The sequence below is a fragment of the Bombina bombina genome, chromosome 8 (assembly GCF_027579735.1).
Source record: "Bombina bombina isolate aBomBom1 chromosome 8, aBomBom1.pri, whole genome shotgun sequence".
NCBI lineage: Eukaryota > Metazoa > Chordata > Amphibia > Anura > Bombinatoridae > Bombina > Bombina bombina.
In genome coordinates, this window is record NC_069506.1 from 160554741 (window position 1) to 160572694 (window position 17954).

Consider the following 17954-nt stretch of genomic DNA (forward strand, 5'->3'; position numbering starts at 1 on the left):
TAAGTAAATGTACAGGCTTAACAATCCAACAATCCGACCTAACTAACTTAATGAAATGCTCCTCTCTCACTACTCTTACCACTAATCTCTCTACTCACTGTAGTGTGCTGTAGCTCCAAGAACCAACCAAACACACTAAAGAAAATGGCCGCTGCGCATGGGTTTATGTATGAATTTTGAATGGCGTAATTACGTGTCGCATCTTTTAGAATTGGTCGTTGTTTTTTACGATTTGTAGCCTAATTTGCATAAAACTACACTTTATTAAGACTTTACGTGAACAAAATCCTGGCGTAAGTACTTGCGACGACTAAAATGTGTATTTGCGCACATTTTAGTTGATCGCAGGTTTTTCCTACTTACGCCAGTTTAGCATCTGACGGCGCAGTATATTGGATAGGTCGAGTTGCGAGGTGAAATTACGGGCGGCGCGGGTTCCCTCGCTTGCGCAGAAAACTACGCCGTATATCGGATCGCGCCCCAGGTGGTTATCTCTGACACAATTCTGTGCAAATCTACATGAAAACATATTTTACATTAAAGGGATAGGAAACTCCAGCATTATCTTTTGTAGTTCACACAGAACAAACTTCTATTATCAAATTGTCTTTGTCCCCATGATATTCTGTGATGAAGAGAAACTTAGGTAGGCATCTGGAGCATGATATGGCAGGACATAGTGCTCCCATCTAGTGTTCTTGCAAATGGATAACATTCTTGCAAAACTGCTGCCATATAGCGCTCCAGAAATGGGTCAGTGCCTAAGCATATGGCCCTGCTTTTCAACAAAAGATACAACGAGAACAAAGAACAATTTCATACTAGAAGTAAATAAGAAAGATGTTTTAGTTGCATGTTCTATCTGAATCATGAAAGGAAAAAAGGTGGGTTTCTTATTCTTTTAAGAAGAGATAATACACTTGCAATACAAATCTCAAAACCTTAAAGGGACAGTATACTGTAACATAGTTTTTACATTAATGTGTTTCCATTTCCTTTTTTTTTTTTACCAGAGTATAAAATGTATGATTATTTGATTTTAAAGGTTTGAATGTGTATATGAAACAGCTGATTTTGTGTTTTGAAGCCACAACCTAATCAAATGGGTTGAGCTTGTAGCTATAATCAGATCCCATTACTTTATCACATTGTGTACATACAGTATACCTGCCTCTTTATCTTATAATTGTCTGTAAACCAAAGACCAATACTTGGAGAGAACAATGGAAAATAACATTGTATTACCTTATGTCTTCTATACCCCACTGGGAGTGTAATTTCTTCTGCTGGCTGTGTTTACACAGCTTATCTTTAGCTTAGACCTAAGACCAAAAACTTTCATAATAGGTGGGGATACCACAGGCTAAATCAACTATTTTAAATGCCAATATAAGGGTAAAGGAAATACTTATAAACAATTTAATACACTTCAGCAGCAAACGTGGATTATTGGGAACACATTAAAGGAGAGAACATTTTTGAGTAAACTCTCCCTTTAAATGTTTCTGATTAGGGTCTGCACACCAATCAAGCTTTTGCCTACTAATCAAGTTTGTGTACAGAGCCTGCATTTCATACTACTTGACAGCTGCATTTACCACTGGGGTGTGTAAACAATGAACAAAAAAAGAGAAAGTAGCGTAAATTGCATAGAAATATATGCTAGAGCTGCACAGTCACAGCACACATTTTTTTTTGTCAGTGTCCTTTTAATGATTTCAGCAGTGTAAAAAATAGATCTGGTTGCAAGTTTCTATACTGATGTTTAGTAAATATGGTTCATGTGCTGTATATTTTATTTCTCTTAGCATAAGAAAGAAATACAAAGATTTATTGAAGTACCATGGAAAATGTATTATTCTTCACATATCTACAATTTACAAAGGGTTTGTTTAATTATGATGGCACCGCAGTGCAGCCTTAGTTCAAATGAACATTCTGTGCTAAGCCCTAATGTTTTTTTTTAATGCTAGGATCTTTGGCTGGGGTTATCAGTTATTATAAACTTTTAAAATATAAAGTAAATCATTTTGGTACTTTTTGAGTTTGTTAACCTGTAAAAGTTTACATTTTCAGACAAAGTTCCAGTGATAACCAATTTACCTACTTTTATGAAATTTGGAATGTAGCATAAATGCTTAAGCTGGGGCTGACAGCTGCCCTATCAGTAACTAAGCAGTTAAAGGGTGATTATACATTAGATTTTTCTTTGCATAAATGTTTTGTAGATGATCCATTTATATAGCCCATACAGCTTTAAATTTTTTTAAAAAAAGCATAGTTTTGCTTATTTTTAATTAACATTGCACTGATTTTCAGACTCCTAATCAAGCCTCAAAGTTTTAGAATACTGATGTATACCTACTCTAGCTTGCCCCTGTTTGAGGGAGGGGGGGAGTGTCTGCTTTTTTTTGCTATAGAACTACTATCAGTGGGTGTTCTAGCTAACCTTTTCAACAGTGCTAAACTGGGAGCTTCTAAGTAAGTTTTTAAACGGTTTTATACTGAATTTTTAGATCAGTATCTGTGCATATTATTATTTATAGTAGTGTCTATTACATGCAGGTAAATGCAAATTGTTGAATACTGTCCGTTTAAGTAAGGATTTTGTGGGGGCCCTGGTCCCAGAGTGGGGGCCTTGTGTCTGGATGTGGGGTTTTTGCTCTGGGGCCCTAATGTAGAGGGCCCTTTTGGGGGTCTTTTGCTGTGAGGGCCATAAAAAGCCACAATATTGCTCCCCAGAAATAGTCACTCGACCGGGTATCCAACACCTATATGCACTCAGTGGGCGGCATATACCGTTACTATAGCAAGATGGGAATGGATTAGACTGGTGTTCGTATCACAAATTCTCTTGCCTCGTGTCCAGTATTCTCGTGATACCTTTCCTATTGACAATATTAAGGGGGCATGGCTATGATGTAAAGTTCCAAGTACTATTTGCCGTCAGAACTTTAAGTCAAAGCCCCCTCTTAATATCGTCACAAGGAAAGCTATCGCGAGAATACAGGACACGAGGCAGGAGATTTTGTTGTACGAACACCAATCTAATACAAACTGTACTTCACTCCTATACAGTATTTATTTTTTCTTGAGGCAAGAAGAATATATATTGAACATTTGGGTCTATTTATATGTCTTTGGATTGTGGAAACACATCGCACACATATACTTATTGCACTGTTTAATAGTTTGCTTTTCTATCATTTGTTTAAGTAATTGATCATTATATCACAAGTGAGCACTGCACTTTTTTATTATTGTGTATGTGTTTGTGTTTAACAAACTTTTATCACTTGGCTATGGGCATTTATAGAATTTCTGAGTATGATTTATTGCTAAAAATTGAAATCCAATTTTTTAAAAAGCAGGAAAATTCTTGGTTAATCTCTTAACAACCTTAGGATGTTCTATGCCATCTTAACAGCTCTGGGCTTTAACGCCCTTAGGACGGCATCAAATGTCTTATTAGGCGTCCTGCAGTCTCCTGCTTTAAGCAAAAGGAGTGCCTAGCATCGTAGTCATTGGAACAAAGTTCTGCGGTAAACAGTTGTTTGAAAACAAAATCATGTGATCAACGATGCAATCATGTGATTTCAAGGCCGGGATTGAATCATGGAGGACTTTGTACCGATGTTTAAAACTTCCCCTGGGCATGAAGGGGTTAATAGGTTCATGTAAGCTCTTTACTTCCCTGCCAAAAATGTTTTTGAATCTTCTGTTGTTATAATAAAGGGCCATTAAATGCAGTAGAATTGCCAAATCAACAAATGTACAATAACAAGGCGGCAATGCAAAAGCGCTTACTCTGAATTTTAAAGGAGCATTAGATTTTTTTTTTCTGACAAATTTTAAAATGTGTTTACATTTCCCCCTGTATCATGTGACAGCCATCAGCCAATCACACAATACATATATATGTATATACTGTGAACAATTGCACATGCTCAATAGGAGCTGGTGCATTAGAAAGTGTGAATATTAAAACATGGTGCACAATTTAATAACGGTAGTAAATTGTAAAGTTGTTTAAACTTCAAAATCATAAAAGTTTAATTTTACTTAAAGGGACATAATACTCATATGCTAAATCACTTGAAACTGATGCAGTATAGCTGTAAAAAGCTGACAGGAAAATATCACCTGAGCATCTCTATGTAAAAAAGGAAGATATTTTACCTCACAATCTCCTCAGCTCAGCAGAGTAAGTTCTGTGTAAAAAGTTATACTTCAGCTGCTGTCCAGCTGTAGGTAAAAAAAAAAAAAAAAAAATGAAGAAATAAACAGCAGCCAATCAGCATCAATAGTGCTGAGGTCATGAACTCTTTTACTGTGATCTCATGAAATTTCACTTAAAGTGCCAGTAAACCCACAAAATAATGTTATATAATTCTGCACATAGTGCAGAATTATATAACATCAGCTTAGCGCAAACGTTGTACGTTAAAAGATTAAAGTGAAAAAATGCTAAAAAATTTACTTTCACGGTAGGCCGCTCCTGGCTCTACTGAGCGGGTCTGTTTGTTTCCTCTAAGCGCATCGGGCACGCTGTCTAGTCACATGGGCCTTCAAGCTCCATACTGAGCTTGATAGATAGGCCCCTAAAACTTTACACTTATTTTGTCACTATTTAATCAACTAATTAAACTTTAAAAAATACATCTACATGTTATTCTCAGACTAATCTTTTCTTTGAATGCATCATTCTGTTTAGCAGTTATTTAGTGTTTAATGTCCCTTTAATTCTATTTATAAAATATAAATTTGGTTTTGTAAGGAATACATCAGTTTATTCATTACATTTGATTGACAACTGCACTGTACGACCTGCATTCTCACATTCTCACCTTGTTATTTGTTTAGTCATGGTGGGTTTTCTCAGAAGACGAGACAGTGAACCTTTGGTACGATTGCCTTTATGAGAACAATACAAATGCCTGGCTGTGCTCTTCTGTATCTGATAATGGTAAGTTGCTTGTTTTTTTTTTATTTTACTATGGATAGAGCCAAACTAACTAACAAAAGTTATTTAAAGATGTATTAGCATAATTATTGTAGTGATTAAATGTAGAACTGTATTTAAAAAAAAAACAACTGTATATTTTATCTTCCCAAAGTCATTTTTCACATTCATGTGTATTTTAACTTTCAGTATGATCTTATGAAACATGGAAAATCCTCATCTCTATATAGAGAAAACAGAAAGAAACTGTGATTTTATTTCTTGTTGCAGATGGGATTTTTTTTTTTAATTATAAATCTTGCTTCCTAATGTATGCCTGAATCCATGTTCCAGTTTAATATAAAAACACCACTAGCATACCACAAAATCCTAGCTGACAAGCATAAAATTAGATTTGAATTTCATTGAAAAGCTTGCATAAACTAACAGTTATGATACCAAAACTATCTTATAAAAAGTACAAAATTTTTATCACCCACTGTCTCAAATTGTACACAAACTGAATACTGCAAAAATGACAATATCGAGTGTTGTTGGATTATCTTTTTGTAGACATGATATGTACATTTGTAAAGATGTGACATATTGGATTTATATAGAAGTCTTAAAAACTTAAAGGAACATTAAAAGGACATTATACACTAGATTTTTCTTTGCATAAATATTTTGTAGATGATCCATTTATATAGCCTATACAGCTTTTTTTTTAATGTATAGTTTTGCTTATTTTTAAACAACATTGCACTGATTTTCAGACACCTAACCAAGCCCCAAAGTTTTAGGAGAATACTGATGTATACCTACTCCAGCTTGCTCCTGTTTGTTTAAAGTGTCTTTTCATATGCAGAGGAAGGGGGTCTGCTCTTTTTGCTATAGAACCACTTTCAGTGGGTGTTCCAGCTAACCTTTTTAACAGTGCTAAACTGGGAGCTTTTAAGTCAGTTTTTAAATGGTTTTATACTGGATTTTTAGATTAGTATCTGTGCATATTATTCTTTATAGTAGTGTCTACGATATGCAGTTAAATGAAAATTGGTGTATACTGTCCCTTTAAACACCAAATACATTTAATGCACCTCCCTCTAATTATGGGTGCCACTATTTTGAACCCTAGGTTTTACTGCAGGTATCTGAGGAAGAGTTGCTGCACATGTGCAAACAAATCAGCACTGAAATGCGTTGCATGTATTTCAAAATAATAGAACAGTAATTAGGTGAGCACTGCTTAAAAAAGACAATTTTCATATGCAATGAAGGGTGCAGGCTTGTAGAGCAGTCCACTGGCTCCAAGTAATGCAAATTAAAAAATAATAGAAGCTGCACTCCCAATAAAGTGAAGAAGTTTATTAGCCAAACATAAAGCAATGTTTCGGGGTGAAGTCCATTCTTTTGCTAAAAAAGAGTCTTGGGGGCCGATTTATCAATGTCTGTCCAACATGATACGCCATAGCATATCATGTCCGACAGACAATGCTGAATGCAGACAGCATATGCTGTCGGCATTTAACATTGCACAAGCAGTTCTGGTCAACTGCTTGTGCAATGCCGCCCCCTGCAGATGTCAATCAACCTGATCGTATAGGATCGGGCTGATTGCAGACCGCAGCCTCAGAGTCAGGGGACCAGTTAAGAAGCAGCGGTCTTAAGACTACTGCTTCATAACTGCTGTTTCCAGCAAGCCTGAAGGCTCACGCGGAAACAGGGGCATCAGGGGCCATTCTGCCCTTGATAAATCGGCACCTTAGTAGATGATAGCCCCATTTAACAAACTGTGCACAATCAGTATTTTATTTTGTGTCAAAGTAAGTGCCTATATCTTTATAATACTGGATGGTCTAGACTTGCCCATAATTTATCGTTGAGGACTGCAAGCAGGTTACATTTTTAGACTATCCCTGTGTGAAAGAAAAAAGGAAGCAGAGTTCCCAACCGCCTTGCATTTTGTGGAAATATTACTAATTGAGAGTTATGACTGTCCCTCACATAGCTCCCCAGGACCCTATACATGTCCTGGTTTACTGAGGACAACTTATCCCAACCCTGATACATTTACTTACCACCCAGTGCCTTTTCCAATGTGATGTGACTCCACCTTCTGTTTGCTAAGACATTGAGATCTCCTTGACTATCCCACAAGCCTCCCTATCCTGAATAGTCTTCTGAGATGCTAACTGACCCACCACTGCTTACACAGCTATTCTTAAAAAGGAATCTGATAAAAGCATTTAAGGATAAATGTTTAGCAAAGCTGGGAGAGGAAGTAACTTCTATGAATAAATGAGAAGTGGTATGTGATTTACTGTTAGAATAACCCTGTGATAGCAGATGTAAATAGAGGATTTTTTTTTGGGGGGGGGTGCTAAAGGAAGCTAGAGTCTCACTGTGGTTATTACATTTCCATATACTGCACAATTATAGGGGAAAAGTATGTTTACTGTCCTGTTAACTGTTTCACCACTTTTGCATTAGATTTTTAATTGCATCTTTATGTCATTCTAATTGAGAAGACAAACCAATTACCTTTTGTGAGTTCTAGGTGTAAAGAAACATCTCACAAACATATTTAAACATAACATTTTTAGAGCACAAACTTTTATTCAGTCTGTAACAAATATAGTGGAGCATGACAGTCATTAATATTTTAATGTTAAAGGCTACCACTCTTGTCCTCAGGATGATGTTTCTTATCTTCTACAGAATGGTTCCATGCAGTCCAGGCCCTCATGGTTCTAGCAGTCTTGTTTTCAAGCTTCTCTTTCATGCTGTTCATGTGCCAGCTCTATACAATGGAACGTGGAGGACTCTTTTACGCTACCGGCATTTTCCAGATTCTCACAAGTAAATACCATTTTTTTTACATAAATTACTATTGTCACAATAGATTACTAGCAGTATTGTCATTATACATACTGTAATTTCTAATGTATTATTAAAGGGATATAAAAATTTAAATATTTATTTTGTGATTTCGACAGAGCATACCATATTAAAAAAAAATCCAATTGAGGTATTTTATCATTATTGCTTCGTTCCCATGATTTTAAGGCCCCAATTTATCAAAGGGCTTGCGGACCTGATCCGACACTGCGGATCAGGTCCGCAAGACCTCGCTAAATGCGGAGAGCAATACGCTCTCCGCATTTAGCATTGCACCAGCAGCTCACAAGAGCTGCTGGTGCATCGCCGCCCCCTGCAGACTCCGCCAGCAGAGAGGTGTCAATCAACCCGATCGGCGATTCCTGTCCGCCTGCTCAGAGCAGGCGGACAGGGTTATGGAGCAGCGGTCTTTAGACCGCTGCTTCATAAGTTGTGTTTCTGGCGAGTCTAAAGACTTGCCAGAAACACGGCCCTTCAAGCTCCGTACGGAGCTTGATAAATGGGCCTGTAGGAGTTGAAAAGATACCTAGGTAGGCATCTGGAGCACTGCATGGCAAGAAATAGTGCTGCCATATAGTACACTTGCAAATGGATAACAGGCTTGTAAAACTGCTGCTATATAGTGCTCCAAAAATGGTCCGGCTCCTAAGCTTATGTCCCTGGTTTTCAACAAAAGATACCAAGAGAACATAGAACAATTGATAATAGAAGTACATTAGAAAGTTGTTTAAAACCACATGCTCTATCTGAATCACGATAGAAAAAAATTGAGTTTCATATACATTTAATGTATACTATAAATCCTTATCTATGAACAATGTTTAGCATTAGGTGTATATTATTTCATTATTTAAACTTAAAACATTGTTGTACATCATTACAAATAATGTCAACAGAGAACAAAAAATCTTAAAATTTAAAAAAATAGTCTTTTCTGGCCACTAAGATGAGATATTGTGTAATTGTTTTCTTAAATGAATCATAGTTTGCTCACAAGTAGATCCAAAATAATTAGTACCGGGATGATAAGGTGCAGTTTCGAGAGCTGACAGAAAGTCTGTTTCAATATTCAAAATACTTATATGCATTTTTTAAGTCACAAATCTATAAACTATATAAACAACAATATCTCCTCACCCTGGTAAACTGATTGATATACCTATTACCTCTTCACTCCATGTACACTACTACTTTTTGAGTTCTGGTTGTGGTGGGGCGGCGTCCCACTAAAACCACTACTCCCACTGGCTACTTTATACTTAACCTCTTAACATTTCAATCAAGGGCACATTATCAAAGCTCCATGTTTTGCTTTTTCCTGCAGCTACTATTAAGGATGATTTAGTGATTGCTTTATTATAGCATAACAAGTACTTTTGATTCTTTAAAAAAACATTTGAAGCAAATGCACTTTACAGATTCCTGGTCCAACTCCAATATCATCTTAAGGGACACCCTAGGCATAGAATAATGAGTTTCAATGATAGTATTCTGTTACTAGTCACCAACTAAGGTTGGATGTATGCAAATCCCAATAAAGTATCAAGAGAACTTTCTAAGATACTTTCTGTTTGTGCTTATCTATGCGTGTCCCGTCTTTGAGAGCCTTTGTGAAGTAGTGTCATTACTCTTTTTGTTTTAGACTATCGGGAATGTCAGTCACCCATACACTTAAGTATGTCCCTTGGGTCTATTACCTTAAATAAGTCTAGAACCCAATGATATCTTCATCAACCAACCCTAGAACCTACAATGATAACCATATTATAAAACAGACTTAAAGGGACAGTCAACACCAGAATTTTTGTTGTTTAAAAAGATAGATAATCCCTTTATTACAAATTCCCCAGTTTTGCAAAACCAACACTGTTATATTAATACACTTTTTACTTCTGTGACTAACTTGTATCTAAGCATCTTCTGACCGCCCCTAATCACATGACTTTTAGTTATTATCTATTGACTTGCATTTTAGCCAATTAGTGCAGTGTCTGTCACTAGCCACGGGCGTGATCACAATGCTATCTATATGGCCTACATGAACTTGCTCTCCCCTGTTGTGAAAAGTAAATAAAATAGAGGCGGCCTTCAAGGGCTTAGAAGTTATCATATGTCCCTCCCTAGGTTTGCTTTCAACTAGAATACCAAGAGAACAAAACAAAATTGTTGATAAAAGTAAATTGGAAAGTTGTTTAAAATTGCATGCCCTATTTGAAAAATGAAAGGTTTTTTTGGACTTGACTGTCCCTTTAAACAAGGTGTTAGAGTAAAAAAGTGTTCATAAACATAGTCAAAAAATCTTTCCAGACCAAGGTTGTTGTATTGTACAGTATTAGCTGTCATATTTACTTGTGTTATCTACAGCTGGGAGGTGCCATTTTGTTCAATGCAAAAAAAATATGTTTGATATGAAACTGTTACACGTACGTTTGCCTAGGACTCTAACTACCATAAAGTTCAAGACATTGCCAATGCCTATTTAACTCTCTATCCATTTCCACCCAATGGTAATAAACCATTTTATATTAAGCTCTTGGAAAAGATGTAGTGGATTGTAGGGATGGGCGAATGTGTAAATTTTCGAATTTCGAATGTAGAACGAATGTTATTACCGAAATTCGAATTCTAAATCCGAATGTCGATAAGAACGAATATTCTTAAAAATTCGAAAATCGAATGTTATTTACAGTTTTCGAATGTCACTTTCGAATTCGAATGTTTATAATTATATCGAATGTCCACATTCGAAATTTCGAATTTAACATTCAATTTAACAAATACTATTCAGAAGTTCAATAGTTCATGTGGTAGGGCGGGAATCTAGTAAATTGATACATAATAGATACAAATATATCATTTCGAATGTTTCCATATAGAATATTGCATAATTCGAATATTACATTTAAAGAAAGCATTAGAAATACTATTACAAACATATAAATTCGAATTTTTCGAATTTGAATATTGCATAATTCGAATATTACATTTAAAGAAAAAGCATTAGAAATACTATTACAATCTAAATTCGAATTTTTCGAATTCGAATACACGTATTGCATAATTCGAATATTACATTTAAAGAAAAAGCATTAGAAATACTATTACAATCTAAATTCGAATTTTTCGAATTCGAATATTGCATAATTAGAATATTACATTTAAAGAAAAAGCATTAGAAATACTATTACAATCTAAATTCGAATTTTTCGAATTCGAATACACGTATTGCATAATTTGAATATTGCATTTAAAGAAAAAGCATTAGAAATACTATTACAATCTAAATTCGAATTTTTCGAAAAGAATATTTTCGAATGTAATCGTAAAATTCGAAACCGAACATTCAAAAATCGAATGTTAGAATGTTATGTAAACATTCGAAATTTGATTCGAACGAACGAATGTGTTAAAATTCGTGCAGTTTTTTCGAATGTTGCAAAACATTCGCCCATCCCTAGTGGATTGTCATAAGGCAACTGTGATTACTGCAGCAGATTCTCACTTTATTAAATTCTGTATAGATTGTGCTGGAAACTCTTATTCAAAGACAGTAAGATAGAAGTGTGCTGAGCGCTAACATTTTGTTCAATGCAGATAATTGTATTTTTGTGATACTGTTAAACATATGCTTGCCTAGGACTCTATGGGATTACATTTTTATCCATTTACTATCAAAATGGTTTCAGACAATGCCAATGCTTATTTGACTGGATATCCATTTGTACCCAATGGTAATTAAACCAAATCCAAAACATAGTCTATGTATAGCAGTTTGTGCTTCTTTTATATCTGTTCTAGTTGTCTAATACATGCACCATCATCTACTCACAATTGCTTGATATGACATTTTTATTAATACAAGAAAAAGCCCTTACTAATTAAAAATTTGAAATCATAAATGTAAAAGCTCCACAGTCTAATATGAAATCTATAAATTTACCACACCACTCACAAGGTGTAAACGGCTTCAAAAGAATCTTCTGGGTCAGTCTTTTGGTCCTGTCCTTTGGAAAGATTTTTAGACAGAGGTCCTAATGTTTTTATTTGTTAAAAAATAATTCGCACAGCTCTCTCCATCTGTGACCTGAGAAGACAAATATATATTTTTTTATTTTTTAATCTTTGCAACTTTAATTTCTATGCTCTTAGTGTTATAGTTGCACGTGGTTGTACAAACAAAATTTCACAAGCCCAATTTTCAGTGGGAGAACAGTTTAGTAATACATTTTATTTAATTTTTGTAGTTGGGTTAATAGGGTAAACAAAGGCATTGAACAAACATAAATATCATCTTCAAACAACTAGCCTTATGCATATGGCTCTTGTAATCTCGTAGTATGTAGGTTGGATAAATATGGTTCAGATGATTGTAATAATCAAGACCCAAGAATAGCATTATGATTAGCTATATATGATGTATCCTTCCTAATCGACAGATTCTGAAGTCTTCTCTTCATAGGTATGTGAGTTTCCATATATGATCTCCTATGTGTTTCAGCATTGCTGAAAATAAAGGGAAAAAAGATTAAAATCAAGGTCGTGAGAGATAACATTGTAGAAATGATGTAGTCTACAATACATGTGTAAAATAGGAGCATCTGTTTAGTGAAACATCTCATTTTATGGATCATAACCATGAAATCAGATGTTTGCTAAACAGATGCTCGTCATAAACTTTGCTTTTGTAAGTAGGCTATTAATACATTATTAAATCTGTTAAAGAGTCATTTTATATAGAAAACTATTTTATTTGCTGGTAGAGGCTCAAACTAGTTTACTACTCCTAGAAAAAATATTGATGAAATCCTGATGCATGATGACATCAAAAGTATTGTAAAATCAGATTGTCATAAGGACGATAGTTCAAGATTTAAGTTATATTAAACTCTTTGAATCATGTGTAGTGGATTCTCATAAGGCAACTGAGGTTGCTGCAGCAGATATTGGGACATATCTATCAAGCTCCGGATAGAGCTTGAGGCTCCGTGTTTCTGGCGAGCCTGCAGGCTCGCCAGAAACACCAGTTATGAAGCAGCGGTCTAAAGACCGCTGCTCCATAACCTGTCCGCCTACTCTGAGCAGGCGGACAGACATCGCGGCAATTCAACCCGATCAAGTACGATCGGGTTGATTGACACCCCCTTGCTGGCGGACGATTGGCCGCCATTCTGCAGGGGGCGGCGTTGCACCAGCAGCTCTTGCGAGCTGCTGGTGTAATGCTGAATACGGAGAGCGTATTGCTCTCTGTATTCAGCGAGGTCTGGCGGACCTGATCCGCACTGTCGGATCAGGTCCGCCAGACTTTGATAAATAGAGGCCTCTCACTTTATTAAATTCTCTATTGATTGTGCTGGGAATACTTATTGGATGGCTGTAAGATAAACGTGTGCTTATTCCTCAGAAAATAATTTTTTTGAGGGGGGATGAAACTTAGACCAAATCATTCTGGCCTTGGAGTTGAATGTAAAGTATAGATGCAGTAGGGAGAGGAATGCATTCTACAACGTGTGAAGTAGAGGAAAGTGTGTTGTGTCAGATCTGCTTGTAATTTTATGAAGTTCAAAGATCAAATAAGAACAAGGATCAAATAGAATTTTCATTTCAGTACAGCTTTTTTTTAATCAAGGTAGGAAAAGTCAAAACAGAAATTTTTACCCATTGGATTAGCTGCTATTCATCTTTGTCAACTATTGACCTTTATTGGTGTGAAATATGCATACTAGCTTTTCCTCAGTACATTTTCAGTCTTCAATTATGTGTGAAACACCAAGGGAATATGTAATTTACATTCAGACTAAGGACCAAAAGAGAAAGAACTCTAGATATGGGTGATAAGTTGATCTTGGCTTGCGTATGGAAAACAACTAAAGTAAGAATCTAAAAATTCAATGGGTGGCTCTTGAATCTTTGGGGGGGGGGGGGAAGTCAACTTTCGCATTTAGTCAAGCAAACATCTTTAAGGACTAGATTTTTGGACATCACATAATTTTTTTCTAAAATAAATAGTGGTTATTTTTCTCAAAGGAATGTTCAGCAATTACCAAAGGTATTTTGTGAACCAGGAATTGGAACAGTTTATTGGGAATTATGTCTTTGTTGCCCCTCAAGCGTATCTTGGAATGGTACTAATACTTGGATTATTGGGTAATCCACTTGAGTAGTTTCAGTTGTAAGTGGGGAACACAGATATTATGTCAGTGATGTCATATGGAAGTAAAATGGAGGGATATTGAATCTTCAGTTGCTAATGAAGGGAAAATTTGTGTTTTATGGGCAAAAAGTTATCATAAAGATGTAACAACTATTAATCTTTAGGAGGGGATTTATCTCAAAACAAACTATAAAGAAATTTATAGTGTAAGTGTCTAAAACAAGAACAGTTGGTACTCTGAAAACACTAAATGAATAGATGTCTCTAGTACTGTCTACTGCCCGCAAAAAGCATGATCGCATGAATTATGGCCATTTCAGCTCCATACATATACATAGCAAATGTCATTTATTGCATGGAATTATTCACTGGCATACATCTTCCATAGATTTTCATTGATTCTCAAGATTCCTAGAAAGTTAAAACAAGCCAGTAGATGGGATGATTCTGTACTGTCGAAGCTGTGTTAAAGGATTTCCCAAAAAAGTATAATATAGAAACTGTACATAAGGAAAATGCCCCCCCCCCCACAAGTTAGGGCTAGATTACAAGTGGAACACTAAATTATTTGCCTGTTTGCGGGAGTGCAATTGGCGCTTATAAAATTAACCAGAGATCGGATCCCTGGTTAATTTTATAAATCTGCCCCAAATGCCCCCAAAATTCTGTCGAGTGTAGTTTACACTAGGCAGTATTTTGGGGGTAAAGTTGGCGGGACATATAACATATAAACACATAAATATATATATATATATGTATATCAGCATATAGATATCTAATTATACTTGCTGCGCGTCTTACCCCCTTTACTGGTACAAATATAACTTAACAGAAATAAAGTAAAACTTAGTAAAACTGTACAGCCAAATATAAACAGATAGCCAATCAATTTGGCTTCCTTCATCATAAATGTTGAATATAGTAGACCAATTATTGAGATACACGTAAACTTAGCTTGTTCCCAGGGAAGAGGGGAGAAGAAGAAAAAGAGAAAAAGAAAAGAGAGAGAGAGAAGAGGGGAGGGGGGAGGTGTTGTCACTCTTCAAGGCTTAGGTGGAGGAAGGTGTGCAATGTTATCCCATGGAGCCCAGATCTCTGAGTGGAGGTTTAGCATTCCCTTGGTGCAGAAGTTTTGATGCCATCTCTGACGGCATCAGAACGAGACTCCCATATGAGCCTATGGAAGAGCACTCTTGTGAGCGCAAAGCTCAGTGAGTTATGCAACTTATCTTGCTGTATTGTACAGGAGAAAAAAAGTAGCTACACCTTGGTCCAGTCACACAAAAACACATCGCTGCTTCTCTAATTCATTATTAGTATTACATTTGCAATATACCTTAGCAGGTTTACAGGTTTACAAGTCTTATGAAAAAGCAGATGCTACTTTATCTGTAAAAGCCTTTTCCCCTAAGAATCACAGATAAAGTAACCACTATTAAATTTAGATCTAAAATAAAAAAAAAACCTTCATGTTGAACAGAGCAACGGCTTAGCTTACAATACTCCAAATTAGGGATGGGCAAATGTTTTGCAACATTCGAAAAATGGCACAAATTTTAACACATTCGTTCGTTCGAATCGAATTTCGAATGTTTACATAACATTCTAACATTCGATTTTTGAATGTTCGGTTTTGAATTTTACGATTACATTCGAAAATATTCTTTTCGCAAAAATTCGAATTTAGATTGTAATAGTATTTCTAATGCTTTTTCTTCAAATGTAATATTCGAATTATGCAATATTAAAATTCGAAAAATTCGAATTTAGATTGTAATAGTATTTCTAATGCTTTTTCTTTAAATGTAATATTCGAATTATGCAATATGTGTATTTGAATTCGAAAAATTCGAATTTAGATTGTAATAGTATTTCTAATGCTTTTTCTTTAAATGTAATATACGAATTATGCAATACGTGTATTCGAATTCGAAAAATTCTAATTTAGATTGTAATAGTATTTCTAATGCTTTTTCTTTAAATGTAATATTCGAATTATGCAATACGTGTATTAGAATTCGAAAAATTCTAATTTAGATTGTAATAGTATTTCTAATGCTTTTTCTTTAAATGTAATATTCGAATTATGCAATACGTGTATTCGAATTCAGATTGTAATAGTATTTCTAATGCTTTTTCTTTAAATGTAATATTTGAATTATGCAATATTCGAATTCGAAAAATTCGAATTTATATTCGAATTCAAAAAATTCGAATTTATATTCGAATTCGAAAAATTCGAATTTATATGTTTGTAATAGTATTTCTAATGCTTTCTTTAAATGTAATATTCGAATTATGCAATATTCTATATGGAAACATTCGAAATTATATATTTGTATCTATTATGTATCAATTTACTAGATTCCCACCCAAACACATGAACTATTGAACTTCTGAATAGTATTTGTTAAATAGAATGTTAAATTCAAATTTCGAATGTGGACATTCGATTTAATTATAAATATTCGAATTTGAAAGTGACATTCGAAAACTGTAAATTACATTCGATTTTCGAATTTTTAAGAATATTCGTTCTTATCGACATTCGGATTTAGAATTCGAATTTCGGTAATAACATTCGTTCTACATTCGAAATTCGAAAATTTACACATTCGCCCATCCCTACTCCAAATAGGTAGAAACTGAACAAACTGAAGCAAGGATGGGAAGGTGAGGTTGGTACAAACTACAGAGGTCAGAAGCCATTTAACCACCAGCACTGCGTATGATTCTACAGGAGCTTCAGCAAAATATAGTATTTTAGCTGTTGAAATAAATCAATGGTAATGAAAAGTATAATATAGATAAAATACAATTAAAAACAAATTGAATCAATAACACTAAAGGTGCAATAAATGAGGAAGTGCAGGGATATTAATTCAATTTGCAACAACTGCTTGAACAAGGTTAAACATCAACCAAGGAAGCCCAGAACACATTTACATTACATTAAAAAAAGAATTGTAAAGGAAATAATCTTCTCCAGCTGCCAAGTCATTCACTCCATGGCAAAGAAAAAGCACGCAAATATGTATATAAGAATATTACTCAATTATTAGCAGATCTAGATATATATCAGTGTACTATCCTTATTTAGAACCTGTCAACATATGTGAAACACTGCATATTGGATTCATGAAAAGCACAGGGCTGTTATAGGCATCAATATTACAGTACAGTATAACTTAATTTTCATTTTTTTTTTATTTTTGTACAGGTCTTACTGTATTTACTGGAGCCGTGATCTATGCAAGTCATGTGTCAGAGTTTCATCCAAACAGGGATAAAGGAGGATATTTTGGCCACTGCTTTGTATTAGCTTGGGTAGCTTTTCCCCTCAGTATGATTAGTGGCATCATATATATACATCTGCGAAAGAGGGAATAAGGCAAGTGTTCTATTTACCATTCCAAGGAATCTCATCAGAGCAAAGTGTGGTAGAGGGAACTTTGATGACCTAGGTTCTTGCCTTGTGGGTTGGAATAGAACCACGAATACCACATACAATCACATTTAATTGGACTGAAACCATTATTAACACTTATATTTGTTTTTCTCATACATCTTGGACAATTGGTACACCATTTGACTGTTCTCACTGAAGATATGTTTATGTTAATATATGTGTATTTCTCTTCAAGCTATATCATTTTGGAACACAATAGGTTTAAAGTGATAAAGAAAATTGTTTATTAAATAAATGATAGGTCAAATTATGCTGCTTTTTGGATATATTTATGATGAGAAATTGCTATCCTAAAAGGCAATTTTTAACTAGAAACAGCATTTTTTAAAAAGAAATGTTTCCTTTTTATTCCTTATAGCATGCAATGGGCTAGATTACAAGTTGAGTGGAAAAGATCGCTTCCATGAAAGCGATATTTGCGCCCAACCTAGTAATACCAGCGTACGCAAATGTATGCTGGTATTACAAGTTAGGTGCAATGGGAACCTCATTCT

General features: G+C 34.9%; 1 protein-coding gene across 1 annotated transcript in view; it reads left to right on the plus strand.

Annotated features, from left to right (window-relative positions):
• The window catches only part of EMP3 (epithelial membrane protein 3), a 97206-nt gene extending 79496 nt beyond the window's left edge, over positions 1–17710 (plus strand). Inside the window, exons 3-5 of the mRNA XM_053690668.1 lie at positions 4864–4966; positions 7661–7801; positions 17212–17710. Of these exons, the coding sequence (XP_053546643.1) occupies positions 4864–4966; positions 7661–7801; positions 17212–17381 (414 nt within the window). The 3' untranslated portion in view covers positions 17382–17710. The remainder of the gene's footprint in view (positions 1–4863; positions 4967–7660; positions 7802–17211) is intronic.
• Positions 17711–17954: the final 244 nt, after the last annotated feature.